Raw genomic sequence first — 16,385 nt, 5'->3', positions numbered from 1 at the left:
TGCGCAAATGTGTTAAACTTTGATCAGAGAAATAATGAATATTTGTATGTTTAATAGAAATAAGTTTTATGGCTATATATAACGTTGCAAAAGAGAGTTTTATTAAAATATCTAATGTTTCTGAAACGATGAAGATCGCACAAATAATGAAGATAATATTTTTTGAGAAATATGTTGCCTTTAAATTTTCAGAGTTGAGCTCCATTTGAATCATTTCGAATACATGTATGTTTATCTAAAATAATTCGACAAATAAATAAAAACTGTAAAATGATAAGCATTTACTTATTATTGTAATAACGCTGAAAATCATGTGACAGTATGTAACAATAAATGTGAATTACATTAACAAACTTTTTAATATCCTGCAAATTATTCAGATATTCCCTTCATGAATTATCGACTACGTTATACCTTTAAATATTTCATATTGAATAAAAAATTAACAAACATTGTCGGAAAAGGGTGCTTCAAGTAGAATTTTAATAAAAAATGAAAGAATCTTTACTGCGTCGGTGAAAAGGGTATCAATGAGATGAGAAAGAGTTTCCGAACAGAAGAGTGATACTTCCTCCATGAATTTAAAGTTTCATATTGAATATCGATCTTCCAATGAGTATCCGTCTGAAGCAGGTAATGAATTAATGGGACGATCTAATATTGAAAAGGTTCCATTTTATCATTGGTAAATATAATTTCAAGTATATAGTAATGCAGTTATTAAAAATGTGAAAATAATTCACGGAAATATGGAAATAAAGATAATGAAGGAAATATCTTTATGGGTAATTTTAGAATAGAAATACCTACAATAGGTCAATGTTACTGAATTTATTCTTCCATAACTCATTAGCATTTCCCTCGTACACTCTACCTTCCTCCAATCTCATTTTCATATACGATTAAATTTTGCTATTCCGAGAATAAAAGCAGGACCATCCTTAACATAATTCATAAGTGAATATTTAAACAGCTACAATTTTGCATTTAACTATTCAAAACATAAGATAAAATACAATATAATTTTCCGTTCATAGTTTCAGTGGATTTAATATAATACAAAAAATGATGACAGTTTGTTATAATATTTATTTTATTCATTTTATGAATGTCTTTACAAACTATAAGTTGATAAGGATTTATAGTTCAATAACGTAACGTATGATTGATAATAATTTTAAAAACGCCTATCTTGTTTTAACTTCAAACTGTAATTATAAATACATACTAATGTAATGCCACGTTTTACTTCCATCGTGTAAATTAATTAAGAAATATATTTCACAGTTCTATACATAAAATTAGTTATTTTAAATTCCGACGAATTTATTTAAAATAAACGTATTAATAATTCAAGCACAGTCTCTATTTCATCGTTTTTCATTTAAATCATTAATAGAATCACAGGAAATCTTGATTATTTGCAAGTAAGTCTTCAGTTTTAGTTTTATACTGCGAGGTATGAAACAATTATCGCTGAGTTACTGCGAGTAGATCGCTTAATTTCTTAGAGTGTACAGAACTCCAAGCAGCGAAGAGATTAAGGTAACAACGTCGTTACATTGTGCGATAGAAAAAGAAAATCCAAGAAGGATTTGGAAAGATGGGAATAAAAGAAGGTCTCCAGAGATAAAGATAGTACATTAGGAATTACGTTCGTGACCTAAATTTTGTGAAAAGATTGACGTTAAAATACGTAGTCCACAGCTAGTGCAGTCACTACGTTCCCGAAAACTTAAAAATTCTATTGCAACTATCTTTAAGCTTGACAATTTGTTACAAATTGTATTGCATTATCGATTCTCTTAAGTTTATTATACTCTTCAGAACAAAAGGAAATATTTCAGCAGAACTGAATCTGTATTAATTTTTCTAGTGGAATTAAAAATTATCCGATCATCATTAATATCTAATTACTCATTTACAAATATGATATTAATTTTTGTATAATGCTTGGGACAATTTTCTGTATATTTTAATATTATACTTCCGTGCGCCAGAAGCGGAACGTTCGATGAAGAAACGTTACGTTATCAAACATTTAATTTCTGTTTAAGTTTTAACTTGTATAATTTTATGACTAATAATTTTTTGTATCGATTTTGTAAATAAACAGTTAATGTTTCACTGTCAATAGAAAAAGATTAATTAGTATCGCAATGACTGGTTCAATTTATTATTTTCCTGATACACCCACAATTCCCCCATTCTCCCCTATTTATTGAAAAACATCTAATAACTTTTCATGTTAATTTCGTAATTTAATAGTCAATGCTTTATTCCCAACAAAAAAATATTAATTAGTATTGAAATAATTCGTTCAGTTTACTATTTTCCTAAAATATTCACAATTCCCTCACAGTCCCCTACTTATGATAGAATAAATCCGAGAAATCTGTGATTACTTACGATTCACGTCCAAGATGACCACTCTCGTCAGCGGTGAGACCAAGTTGGTGTTGCTGGCTTCACAGATCAACCGAGTCTTGAGGTGTTGCCGGCCAACTTCAGGGTAACACAAGTGGTTAACCGTTCGCCCTGACTGGGTGTTGTACTCGTAGTACTCGTCTATCACGGTGTTCTCGAGGTACCACGTCAGCTTCGGGGGCGGCCTGCCACCTTCTACCTCGCAAATCAGGTTCACGTCACTTCCCTCGTTGTAGGGTTCCTCTATCCTTGAGATATTCCTCGTCGTCGCGTCCCGTATCACCGGCTTCGACGGAGGCACTGTGCGAACAGCGTGCATGATTGAATCACCGGAAATATGGATTGATTATTTGTCTGCTGGATGAGAATAGGATGATCTATGCGCGCGACTAACGATGCCGGTGATTTACAGGTGAAAGATTGATTAGCGCCAATTGAATCCCGATGGTCTGAATGATTTACCATTTCCTGAATACTCTTTTCATCGGTCGCGACGATTACACGCGAATGAAACCATAGATAAAACTGGGGAACGGTGATGGATTTATGGACAATGTACCGGGTGATCCATATGAAATTATTTTCTAGCGTTATAAAAGAATGACTGAAGTAAATTCGTGAATTTAAGTGTATTTTTTATATTAATTATAATTGGCTATAGTGTTGGAATTCAAGATGGTGCGTTATTATCGAAAAGCTTTTATCACTGCAATGCACATTTCATAGATTTATAGATTCTATTAGACACAATTAAATGTAAACTATATTAGGAATAGATTGTTCATGTCGCTGATGACTAAGTGCAGTTAATATAAGAATGTTTAATTACTTCAAATTATAGAAAATAAAAACGCAACTGAAATACAAGATATGTTACAGTCTCCTGTTTTATGTTTTTTACAATTAGTTTATTATTTATATATTAATATTATTGGTTAGAATATTGTTTTCAGTGAGAAAACAAAGATCATTAAACCAAATGTACGATAAAGTATTTTTGAGAGATAATGGGAATGTATTTTAGAATTCACAATCAAATTCTCTTGCATTCAAGAATGTAACAGAATTCATAATACTCTCTAGAGAATGGGTGTTATATGCACACCATAGAGAATTTTAAATAATTTGAATCTTGTACTTCATCTCGAATGCTCTTTGTTTGCAATGTATAGCCGATATTCTACATTAAACATTTCTCCTTCGTCTATAGAATCACTTATTATCATGATAAATTGAAATAAATTGTCTATTTCACATACTTATTAATAATAATACAAAATTTATACATATTAGAAAGCAAAGTTAATCTAATATCTGTAAGTTTATGGTCTTAAAAATTTGAAATGTTTTTTTTATAACTTTTGTAAGTACTGCTAGCTGATACATTTATTTTTTATACTACATTCTTAAATTTATGTCAGTAAACCAATATACGCAACATACGCGAAGAAGGAACTTGAACAAAATATATTAACTGCAAAAAATACGGTCATATTTTTTAAAAAGGAAACCATGGACAAATAATCTGTACCTACACGCGCATGGTCACAAAACCATATAGTTAAAATCCGGTGAATACATGACGAAATCAAGAAATCTATTTCTGAGTACACTTTTACGATATCCACCAATTATACAATATAATACTTGAATGTAGTAAGCTTCAATTACTTTTTTTCAATTGAATTCACGCACTATAAATGTATCGTGTTCGATGTGAACATTTTTACAAAGCACAGAAAATTAGTTTCTACATGGAAGGAATCAATTTTCATTTCGCCCCCGTTTTCGTGACGCGAAAATTTAAATATCGTTATTTATGCATCGATTTCAGGGAAATGAAAAAGTTGAATGTATGTAATTCATTGAGTATAATGAATAAAAGATTCACTGCTCACCTATAACAGTCAAATTCATCTTTTGCTTCCTTGTCGGTGAATTCTTGAAGTCCACTCGGCACCGATAGATCCCTTCATCTTTAGATTCCAATCGATCGATGCTGAGGTGAGCGGGATTCGACGCTGTGATAAAAAAAGCTCTTGGTCCCAGTGCCGCTGGCGACGACCAAAGGCGAGCCTTGCTAAACTGTCGACCTTCCCGGACATCGAAGCTGAAAACATTTGATAAACTGCATTTTTAACAGCGTCGAACTAATCGGAGTTACTTATGCATTTATGGTAGATTTGAAAGTACTAAACTGTACAAAATGTATAAAATTTAGAAATATATATAAAATTTGCAAAACATAAAGCATTATACATTGTTCATTAGAAAAAACTGTTTTATATCGTAATTCTGTTTGTTCTAATTATATTCTTAAAATTTTGAATTTGTATAAAAATCCAATATTTATTATAATATCTTATTACTATTATTTATGATATTTACTAATAGTATTATTATTAACTTACACTGTTAATATCTATTTGTATAGTTACTACTGCAATGTATATTAGCACACAATGAAAATGTGTTTTCAATAGACATATTTAAAATGTAAAACAGAAGTATTTAAAGAACCATAAAAATACATGGTGTATTATTTTAGAAATTCTGGAATATATATGTGATAATAAATGCACTAAGAAAAATGTGAGCAAAATAGAAACTTCTATTTAAGATAAATAATATTTCATTGAAACAAATTTTCATATTTGTAATATCTAATTAATTTAAATGATCACATTAGCCACCATGTGTCCATTTGCAAGCTTTTGTTCATTTTATTTCACTAAAAAAGACTAATGAAGGTATATGATATTTATTGAAGTATCAAAACATTAATGTTAAAAGTATACGCCTTGTCCATTAATTTATATCTCAATTATCAATATATTTATTAATATATAAAAGTTTGTAAGTGTTCGTTAATGTAAAACCAGAATTAAATTCACGGAGCAACAATAGGAACATAAAATGGTCATCGCAAAGGTCAAATGAGTCAACAAATACATCAGACCAAATACAATTTTTACTATAATTTTGTTACGAACATTCATTCCACATCTGAAACTTGACTTAATTAGAAACCCAAAAAGATCAATAATTTTAATAGTCAATGTGCTGTATAAATAAACATAAATAATAAAAATTAAACATATACTTTTAACCGATGATATTCTTATGCAGCTGGTAATGACGTTATTTATTGTATCCTGTTCATTACTTTATATCAACGAGTGCTCGGAAAGAATAATGTAGGAGTGGTTTCATTGTCTCAAACTAAGTTTCATTGCCTCAACGATTGCAATCAATTGATCGAATCAGATATTCTCTTTCTCCTTCATATATCATGGTTGTGTACGGGCAAGCCTAATTGATTGCACATTGTGCCGCAGTTGCAATTAATATGTAGTTACGATGAAAAACTGGCCGAATTTATGGAGACCGCGAATAAGCCGTGTTAAATTAATTATCCGCGTATTGGTTCTATAATTATATGCCCAGATGCTGTGTATCGTTAATTAACTACCACCCGCTCGTATTCCAGCGGGGATGAAATACATTGATATTACGCTTAATTTTTCTCATTAATACTTCACGAACGTAATTTGTCACGAAGCGCAATTAACTTCTTCACAGATAAGCTTTTAACAGATGGCTCTTTAATAGCAAAATTCTTGGAAAGCTAGGCACACATTTTCATGAAACTGCCACTTGTAATCTCAAAGATCCAACAGATGAAGTTGACAACTCCCTTTCCGGACGTCTCGCGATGTAAACTTTAGTTGATGTCACGTGCAAACTTGAGAATATGCTTACTTGCGCTCTATCAACTTCTCGGTGATTCTCTCTAGAATCTTCCTAATGTCTCTGTTAAAGTATAACACGATGCCTGATCCCAAGACTCTGCAGCATTTAGTTTCACATTCGGAATTTTTTTCCTTTCTTAAGAAAATGAAAAGATTAGTATTACAATTCTTAGGTCCATTTAAGAGTTTGATTTAAATGTCCATATCTTTAATCCTTAGACTATCGAGTCTTCCTCTGTTTCAGTTTGGAGCGAAATTAAGATAACACGAATAAGCAGTCATAAGTGGTAACAATACGTTCGAATGATAGAATAATCTCCTCCTATATATCAAATAATTGATTTATTTCATAAAATGGACTTCAAACTACTATGTGAGTATTAGGATACTAACAGAAATTTATAATGGGGCGTATTATCCCGTTGGTGGTCTAAGGATTAAGTAAAAAATTATTAAATTTTTGATACTTATACGAATATTTAAACAAACTGAATTTTCCAACTTCTTCTTAATGTGAAGTTCAAATTATCCTAAAGTTAATGTTCAAATTATCCTAATTGATTTCACTATATCTCAACAGTTGTTAAATATTCTAATAATTCCACTTCGACAGATATCTCATCGAAATACACATAATAAATCCACTTTCTATTCCCTTTCCATTAATGTCCCATTAATTCAAACAAATCAATTTCCCCTAACATTCCCTTACATTTTTAAAAATACCCCGCCAGGAAATCATATCAAACTACCGGTTATACGCTACGTCGATCGTCATTTACAAGCTCATATCGAATTCACGATCCCATTACCGCGTCACACATAACACCGCATCGATTAGCTCCCGATAGCTACCTGGAGTTCAGGCACGCACGAGGCAAGGCCTTTAATCAGGTCGCGATAGATCTGTTCGGCAAGAAGTGTTAGCCGGCTGGTAATCCGCCGGGATGGAAGGGCAGGGAGCATACATCGGAGTCACCTGGGGAGCCATGCTCCGTGCATGATTGCATATTAACCATCCAGGAGCCGGGAAACAGAAGGCTTCGCGGGGAGAGAACGGGACGGATGTCTTGCTGAGATAGAAAGAGGACGCAGCGCGGCGCGACGGGGTAAAACCAGAAGGGATCCGCGCGATGCGCAGAGGAAAGGGGGAAGAAGGGAACGTGAAAGAAGAGAGAACCGTAGGAGACTGAGTATGGAAGCCGACGGTTCCTCACGAGCGACTAAAAGTTAAATTGCGTTCCACGACTGCACGGGAGTTCGGATTTCCGCTCGTGACTGAGTATTCCCAAAGCTATCCCACTCCCGGCGCCTGCTTCCGCGGCATTGACGTTGAAATACGATTTAATTCTTCCACTTCGCACTTCCAGCAGACGAGGAAAGCGTTTCCGTGACGTGCCGCTCCGCCGTCCGGACGTCCGTATGGCTACCTAGCTCGAGGCTAGCCGCCCTTTGGGCCGCCGTCACACAGCTGCGAACCATCCACCCTGTACATGCCCATACGTTGCCTACCCCTTGCACCAGGATCCGTGGATATAACCGCGGATCGTTCGACCGGCTTTCAACGAACGATAACTCCGCAAAGCGATTTCAGGGGATCGCTCTTCCGGTTACGGATTCGAGCCTAGCTCGGGATCAAGCTCTTTAGCCGCCTCGGAATCTAGAAGATCGACTGGTCCAGATTTACGGAGATTCCCCGGAAGAAAGATCGTGGCTTGGACGATCAGCGAACGGGATGTATGGAGATTCCGGCGATTGATCGGTATTTTCGGTTTCGTTAGAAGACGTAGTTGTGGAATTGTTTAGTGAGACTTGAGAGTCGTCGCGTTAAGTGGAATGCGATAAGTGAATTTTTATGTTAGAAAAGCGTTACATGGTGTATTTATTTTGTTGTCTTATCAATATGGATTGCATTTATTACAGTTATCTACATATGTAGAATTATGTACGTACATATATATTTTAAGATTTTTGATATCGTGAAATATAGTGTCTCAGTTATTAATAGTAAGTTAATTGTTAATATTTATCGATATTGTTAGAAATTTCTATCATATCTGTTGCATGTTTCCGGAATAAAAGGGTTAAGAATAATTTTATGCATTTTTGAAATATAAAAAAAAGTTGCGGGATAATTATTTGATTTCTGTTCATCAACGAGGAATAAGTGTGAATGAATACTGGAATAATAGGCCCACTATTGGATGGAGTTGGATGAACTCAATTTCTAATTTCATTAAAATTTATAGCGAAAACTACAGAAATTCTTCGTTCTAAAGTAAATAAGTCGTCAAAATATTTAGCTTCAACCTGAGAATAAGATATTGAAATAACAGCTTGGAAATTGTACGATAAAACCCGAGAAAATCCTTCTGTATTAAATCCTCATAATTCTTTTATACTAAAACTGGCAGTTACGGATTAATTATTAAGATTCTACACAAACTTTCATTAAGAATGATGGTACCTATCACACACACACACACTAATTTTTGAAATTTTCTCAATGCAATGACTTATACGATCATCTGTCACATCACACGATCTAATAATTTTAATTCGAATTCAGATTCATAAGAATCTCCAACCAACCAAGACTTTTCACTATTCAAAGATATGAAAGAAATTTGCAATCCACTAATTATAGAAATTCTAAATTAAATCGATTCACTTGTCAACAATGTATAGTCCCCAATTCTTCTTAAGTCACTTCTTCTTAAACGAAACCAAGCATTCCCATGTTCTTTAACTTTCAGACTTTTAAGAGAAGATGCAATTAACCCATCCGCGAGAGAGCGGAACTCGGTTTCTTATAATACATGCGATTTAAATCGGAGAACACCGAGCAAAATTGGACGGATTCAATTCTGCGAAACGATGTCCCTTAAGAGTAATCAGGGATGCTATTTAGAAGTAACGAAAATATTACAGAAAATTTCATAAAAGGTCGAGGGCGAGAGAAAACTAAAGGAAAACGTAGATAAGAAGCAGGGGGAATGAGGAAACGAAGGACGAAGGAAGATGGGTCGTGTAAGGAAATGAAGGAGACGAGCCTGTAATCAAGAGAATTGAATGAGCAGGGACTGGTTAGAGCGAAACGTTCAAGTGGCCGAATAAATCGGTGTAATGAGATTACAAATCAGATTAAGTGGAAGTGAAGCTACTGAGACGAGACTCAGGCTGAGAGGGTGACTCTAAAAATGTTAACATCCCAGTTGGCCGAGCTTGCGTTAAGGGATTCAAAATTATGATATCATTATTCCTTTAAGTTTTATGATGTACAGAGAGAACAAATTTACGTGCAAAACATGCCCGTCCTTATCTCTCGTTCGTGTCTGCTCGAGGCCAGAGCACCGTTTCGTTTCGTTGGATTGGCAAAAACATTACTCTCATTTATCAAGCGTAATGGCGATAACAATGGACAGCGTATCTTTCTGAAAGTGTGTGATTTCGTTTTACTTCATTAATTTCTTGCTTCACAAATTTGTAAATTATATCAATCTAGTGATAGAAATGTTAGGTTTTTGTAGTTATTTCAATGTAACTGTGATTTGTAAAATGTTCTGAAATATTTACAAACGAAACGTCAGGGAATTGTTTAAATATTTCTTTATGATTGAATAATAACGATACGTGAAAATAAGTCTTGCAAATATTTTTAAAAATTGTACTACTTCCGTATGTGACAGGGCCGTCTCCGAAAAATCGAGAATGGTAACAAAATGATACCAACAATTAAATTCACATTAGCAACTACCACGGAACAGTGTAACATATCATTTCCTACAACGACTATCAGAAACCTTAAAATTAACAATCTTTTCAATAATATTAAACTAAAATTCACATGATCTACAATTTCACGTATAACAATCTTCAAGGTTAAAACTCAATTCACCTTCTCTAAATAGATCATTCTATTCCTTACATTTCCAAATATCCATTAAAAGCATAGAAACGAATGCAACGATCACAAATAAATAAACGAACAATGAAACAGCAACAGCAAGAACGCAGTCGTACTACCGACTCTACCAAACGATTTCCGTACGATAAGCTCGTTGGTACGTCGCACGATAAATATTTTACACTTAGATCCAAATGTAGGCGGGCGAAACAGGAACTCGTTGAGAAGGTGCACGGTGTGTCTGTCCGACTTGAAATTTAAAGTTTCCCCTCCCGTGTCGAGGATTAAACTACTTTGCAGCCGGAGACAACCTATGCGCCCCGGACCATCCGATTCGCCCCGTCTCGCCAGGTGTGAGGGATGAGATCGGGCGGCGTGGTCCTGAGACGATGCATCGCTATTCCCGAACATATCTTACACTTTATTACATTTCTTAAATATGGCCAGTCCTGCCGACTACCTTTCTTCCTCGTCTTTTCCTCGCGGAGTCTTGCTTCTTCCCGCATTGGCGGGCGTAAAGGAGTTGAAAGTTAGGGGTAGAGCGGTTAGGAGGAGGGAGGACCATTCTATATGCAAAATTTCACGGGCCGCGGAAGCGAATCGGCGAGTTAAGAGCCATATGAAGATCACCGTGGAAAATAACGCGAGAAATTTCTGGCCCAACCCGGGTCCACCACCGCCCGCCATTTTATTTCCACGGAGTAATTTATATTCCCGGATTATCAGGTTCCGAGGGAATTTTAGGCAGTGGCATGGCACCATACGACGCCTTTGTGCCCGTAGCACGTTTCTAAGGGGCCTGATGAATTCAGAGGATGTGGAAGTCCGGGGATTATACGGCGCAAGACGGCGCCAGGGAATTTACTTTCAAGCGTACGCCTCTTCGAGTCGGTCTCTTTGGGTATTAACGCCGGGAACCGTTCAATTTGTTAGCTTCCGATACATTGCTCGTGCAACTGAAATAATTCAGTTACCACTGTTTACGTAATATGAGTTTATTGGACGTCTGACTTGTCTGATGCGTCTCAACGTTTTTCGTTTATTGCAGTTTTCTCGTTCGTTCGTGTGTTATTTTTGTAGATTTCGGAAGCAAACTGATATGTAATTTGTTTGATATGATATTCTATTGGTATATAAAATAATTAAATATTTAATGTTTAATCTCATGAATTATTGCACGCGTTAAGTAATTAATTATTCCTGACAAAGTATAATTGGTCGTTTAATGTACTAAATATTTCGTTATTTAACACATAACTTAATTATTATTGAATATATGAAAGTACTCTGCACTAGTAACGATATGATTTATATGTAAGGAAAGAAGTTACAGATCATAGATTGTTATTTTACAAGTCAGTAACGTGTATAGTAATAGAATTGACTTTTACTGTTGTGATACCTATGATAATATTGTAATAGTCTCTAAACATTACTTGATGGTATTATTTTAAAATTAACAAACCTCGAAAGTTTGGATCAAATATTAACTATTCCAAGAGAGTGAAAAAAGTTTCTCCTTTTTCTTTATTGCATGAACCTCAATTAGTATGATAATTAATCAAAATGATATTTTTATGACGTGACAAAGTGGAAGATTATATATTTTGTAAATGTATTTGAATTCTGCAGTCTGTGATTATTAAGATTAGAAACTTCTGATCACCTACTTGTAAATTGGTTCACCGTTCCCTTCTTTGTACCACAACACCATGCTGACCCCGTCGTTCTCAGTGGAACTAATATCACAAGGAAGCTGAACCTTTTTACCCTCTACACCACTGATTGCGACGATTGGTACTGGAAAACAGAACAATAAAATATATTTAATAAATGCCATGTAATTATTCAATGAGGAAAAGGACAACTTATCCATTATTCTTAATTTCTTTCTTGGAATATAATAATTGTAACCATGTGTTTCTAAATTAAATCTGAATTGTAAAAATATATGTATCTCTCTTAATGAAGAATACTTTAATGTCTTTTAATAAAGAAGATTATAAATAAAAATAAAATTACCTTAATTTTTTAGATATATTTAATCTTTTGTTACAACTTTACACCTTACAATTATTATACCTATAAATTATACGAGGTCCTTTGTCTTTATATTTCAAGACTTCTTGCATACAACTGTAATGCTTTATTGTAAAGAATTTACAATTTTTATATAGGATGCATAGAAATACAATGCTTAACTTGATATTAACTGCGATTATCATATTAATAAGCAATCGTTTATTTCAGGATCACAAATTTCACCTTCTTTTTCGTTTATAAAAGCATTTAATAACTTATACGTTTTTTTTCGAGCAATGTTTGCGTTCTTTAAAGAGTGGCTTTTACTGTTATATCCTAAATGTTTTCACCTAACACTGTTCCAATAAATCAGCTGTTGATAAATCTTGATAAATTAGCTTGATATACTTATGTCCCAAATCATTAAGCTTAATTTATTTCTTTACATAATACTATACATTTTGAAATAGATTAATTTTGTAATTGATTCGATCACATTGTTAGTGTATTTGCCAATTAACATTGTTACATCCCGTAACGGAGAATATCCTCATTTCTCTTATTACACATTTCCAAACATAATTAAATTGCTTTTCAATAATTCCCCTTCAAGTTTCTTCTTTCCGATCGTTAACTGCAATCTTTATAAGTCATTTATAAGAAACTTCCCTTATATTCTATTGATCTATATTCTACATTGTTTTATGAATGCCAAAATGCTCGTATCATTGCCAATTTATCATGTTCAACTATACCTTCTCTAAATTCTAACTTCGAGATGTTATACAATAGAAAGATCATAAAAAAATAAAACTGTTTTAATCCTAGCAATATAGAGGTCCTTATAGCTTCGATGTCAAAAGCTATGTGCAATATCATTTCGAACTACTAGAGTAGAACCTCCCTTATATGAACACCTGTTACACGAACATTCTATTACATGAACATTCTTTTATTTGAACGTTCTATTATACAATCAAATTATAGGTACTTCTTACTGCGATGCACACGTATTGTAACAAAAGTGCTTACAACCCGTATAAATCTATTTGATCAAATTTGTTCACAAATTTGTTCACGTAGTGTATTGTTATATTGCCAAAACATAAACATATACTACTGTCATACACACACGCGCACGTACGCACACACGGTTAAAAACATTATCATAAAGAACGAACAACAAGTCTAGCACAAAAATGCATTATTACAAAGTTAAACAACATAAAAATCCAAAAACATATAAATTTTACTGCAATATGTCTTAACTATTAAATCAAATTGTGAGTTAACCGTTTATCCATCTCACACGTGAAATTATCTTATCTAACCACTACTGTCCCCTAACTAGTTCACTAGAACGCAGATTCCACTGCGCCTACAAAGTCGGGCCGATCTGTATCGCTCGAAGAACCGCAAACTTCCGCAAAAAAGTATTAAATCATCTACGAACGTGCGTGTTGGTAGACCTAATTAACCGCATTCATTTCGCGCGGAACGGTGGGGCTTTCACGCCGGTAGAAATCTTGTCGGAGACACCAAGGCAGAGGTACTCCGCGACGAGGAACGACGACATCCTTTGGGATTAGATCTTATTACAAGGGAATTTAGCGGCGACGTACGCGCTGACGGTTAAGGTCGTGGCTTTCCTAGGTAGCTTAGGTGCCCGCTGTCGGCGTCGTCTTCCCGGTTAGCGGTGTAGATGGTGGTTAACGGTGGTTTGACGTCCTCGCGGCACTGTCTGCTCTATTAGATTTACATGTAGATGGAGTTATCACGTTTTAACGAGCTGCTCGCCCAGCCCCGCCGCCTCTTATCTGCCCGCGGTAACGTGTTTGTCGTCGTCGGCCGAAATCAACGATCGTTCGGAGGACGCCGGAGGACCGATCGCTCCCAAGGATCCCATCGATCATTCCAGTCCCTGCGACCAACGTGTTCAGCCAACCAATCGCAACATCCCACGCTTATTTCCATCTTGGATCGCAAAACGCTGATACTTGTTTCTTTTTTCTTTATTTATTTAACGTCATATCGAGTTCCCAGTCATCAGGGACATGGTCGTCAAATTATTAGATTTATTTCCACAAATGTTTTAAGAAATCCAATCAGCTTGTTTCTGTGTTTTGAAGATTTGTTGCATTTGATTTGGTGATTTGGCTCTGTTGCGTTGAGTTTCCATTTCAGTACATTCTATCAATATGTGTTTTATTGTAAATCTTTTGTTGCGTCTGTCACAAAAAAACGCTGATACTCTTTTCACTGCAACTTCAAAACCTCGACCCGGAATCGGAAAACCGTGTTAGGCCTCTGGAAATGAACAGTTTTGAAAGTTCGTGCCGAAGGTTGAATGAATATCATTGATAGGAGAACTTTCTACGTCACGTTTTGCACTTCGCGACATTTACAAACTGCATTGTCAAGTTTGATTTTGTCCGCCTTCCGCTCGAACTGCGTGGAGATACGTAACGAGTGAAGTTTTTTTTCTCTTGTTTGAAGTGACTCTTTAGTCGTGCTCGTTAATTTGTAATTTGTGTGTAATTTGTTGAAACGTATCGTTTTGTATTGTATCAATGAGTGACATCGTTTTGCTCTAGAATTAACTCCCTAACCGCAATCGTTAATTTGTGATTTCTGTATGGTTTGTTGAAATGTTCTATCTCGGTAAATTTGGGAATTTTTAAGTTTTTGTATCGATATTCTTCGGTGGTTAGTCAATGTAGATTTGAAAATTGGGAGCATAATTAATTTTAGGTACCTCCTTAGCAATTTATTAGTTTTATTGAGTTTATTATGAAACTGTTTATTACGATGTTGGAATTATTAATTAAGTGCATCGTCTTTCGCTTTTTAAGAATACACGTTCTTCGAAAAGATTCTGTTTCATCTGAAACTTCTAACAAAATTATTAAAATGATTGTTTTCTAAACTTTGTCTCAAATGTGATTTCAAAAATAATTAATATTTGAACTCGGTGGACGGTTCATGAGGTACTAATCTTCCAATGGCAACTAGTGGTACTTATAGAGTGAGAAGTAAGGATTTCACACTATATTCTGTTAATCTGTATAGAAATCGTTTTTCATTTCTTACATCTCTCTAAAATGGAGTTTCAAAAACCAGTTTTCCTAATTCATCTTCAAATTTCATATTCACATGTACATAATTTATTATGACTCTTTTCTTTCATTTCGAATAACATTAAATTAAATTGTATCATTAAAACATCATTACAGGTTAATACGAAAAATTCTGATAACTATTTTACATTTTACTTTCCAAATGCTAAAGTTAAATTAGAATATCGCAAATTAAACGACTAAAACCATTTTATTTGCGACGCATTTAATTACCAGCATATACTTCACATACTTGACTAAATCTATAACGGTAGTGAAAGACACAGATCGCAAGAGAAGCGGAAAACGATGTTAACCCTCATGTTCCATTTATAACACGGTTTTCTATAAAACTGCATCGAAATTGAAACCATCTTAACAAAACATGATAAATCATAAGTTTCCATATTCAACTACAAAAAACATCGATATATAAAATTATTTACAAATTCCTATAACATCGGCAAGTACAAATTGCTATATATTTCCTTCAGTCCACTTTAAACAATTAAAAGTCATTTGAACCAGAAATAACATTTACAAATCTTATAATTAAATACGTCAGTCTGTGATATCGGGTTAATTAAAAAACTTAAAAGATAATTGAAGTACAGTTCACAGAATACTACGAATACATACGAAAAAGAAAGAAAACATGTCATATCGTTTATTATTTCTTCTCCACGTTCACCACTAACTGATCAGAAACTCTATTTGATTCGGGTGAGGGCATGAAATTTTTGTTGAGCCGATCAGAAAATGCACACTGGAGAGACATTCGCAGTGACAAGCGCCACGCTCGCCCAGCGCTGAACAATTTCATTTATCACGAGAAAAATGGCGGTTAAACTCCGCGAGCGAGCGAACCATACATTCTCCGGAGATCGAGGGGAGGGCAAAAGCCGCGCAGGGATACGCCTGTAACCAGGCAGAAGATCGGGAGAAACGCTGGAAAATGGAAGGCACCGAGGGTGAATCGCTTCTTCTTTGTCGTCCCCGTCGTTATATCACTTGCGCTCAGCGACAAGAGAGTGTATTAGCGTGGAAAACCGTTCCGAGGTTCGGACGGACCGTCATCCTTGTTAGCACATTTTCCGCGATACCTGTTCACGAGGAATGCCGGATCAGGGGACATTTCACGGCATTGTCGACTAACGTCCA

The 16,385-nt window shown here is 34.8% G+C and overlaps 1 protein-coding gene across 2 annotated transcripts in view; it reads right to left on the bottom strand.

The window, feature by feature from the left end:
• Positions 1-16,385, bottom strand: part of LOC116426414 (neural cell adhesion molecule 1) — a 211,849-nt gene that overhangs the window by 66,178 nt on the left and 129,286 nt on the right. For both annotated transcript variants that reach the window (XM_031975292.2, XM_031975293.2), the window contains 3 exons: positions 11,757-11,886; positions 4,326-4,537; positions 2,410-2,727 (listed from right to left, as the gene is read on the bottom strand). In XM_031975292.2, coding sequence (XP_031831152.1) covers positions 2,410-2,727; positions 4,326-4,537; positions 11,757-11,886 — 660 coding nt within the window. The remainder of the gene's footprint in view (positions 1-2,409; positions 2,728-4,325; positions 4,538-11,756; positions 11,887-16,385) is intronic.

Source organism: Nomia melanderi, chromosome 8 (assembly GCF_051020985.1).
Source record: "Nomia melanderi isolate GNS246 chromosome 8, iyNomMela1, whole genome shotgun sequence".
Classification (NCBI taxonomy): domain Eukaryota; kingdom Metazoa; phylum Arthropoda; class Insecta; order Hymenoptera; family Halictidae; genus Nomia; species Nomia melanderi.
Note: the sequence above shows the minus strand (reverse complement) of the source record. Positions and strands in the feature narration are given on the sequence as shown.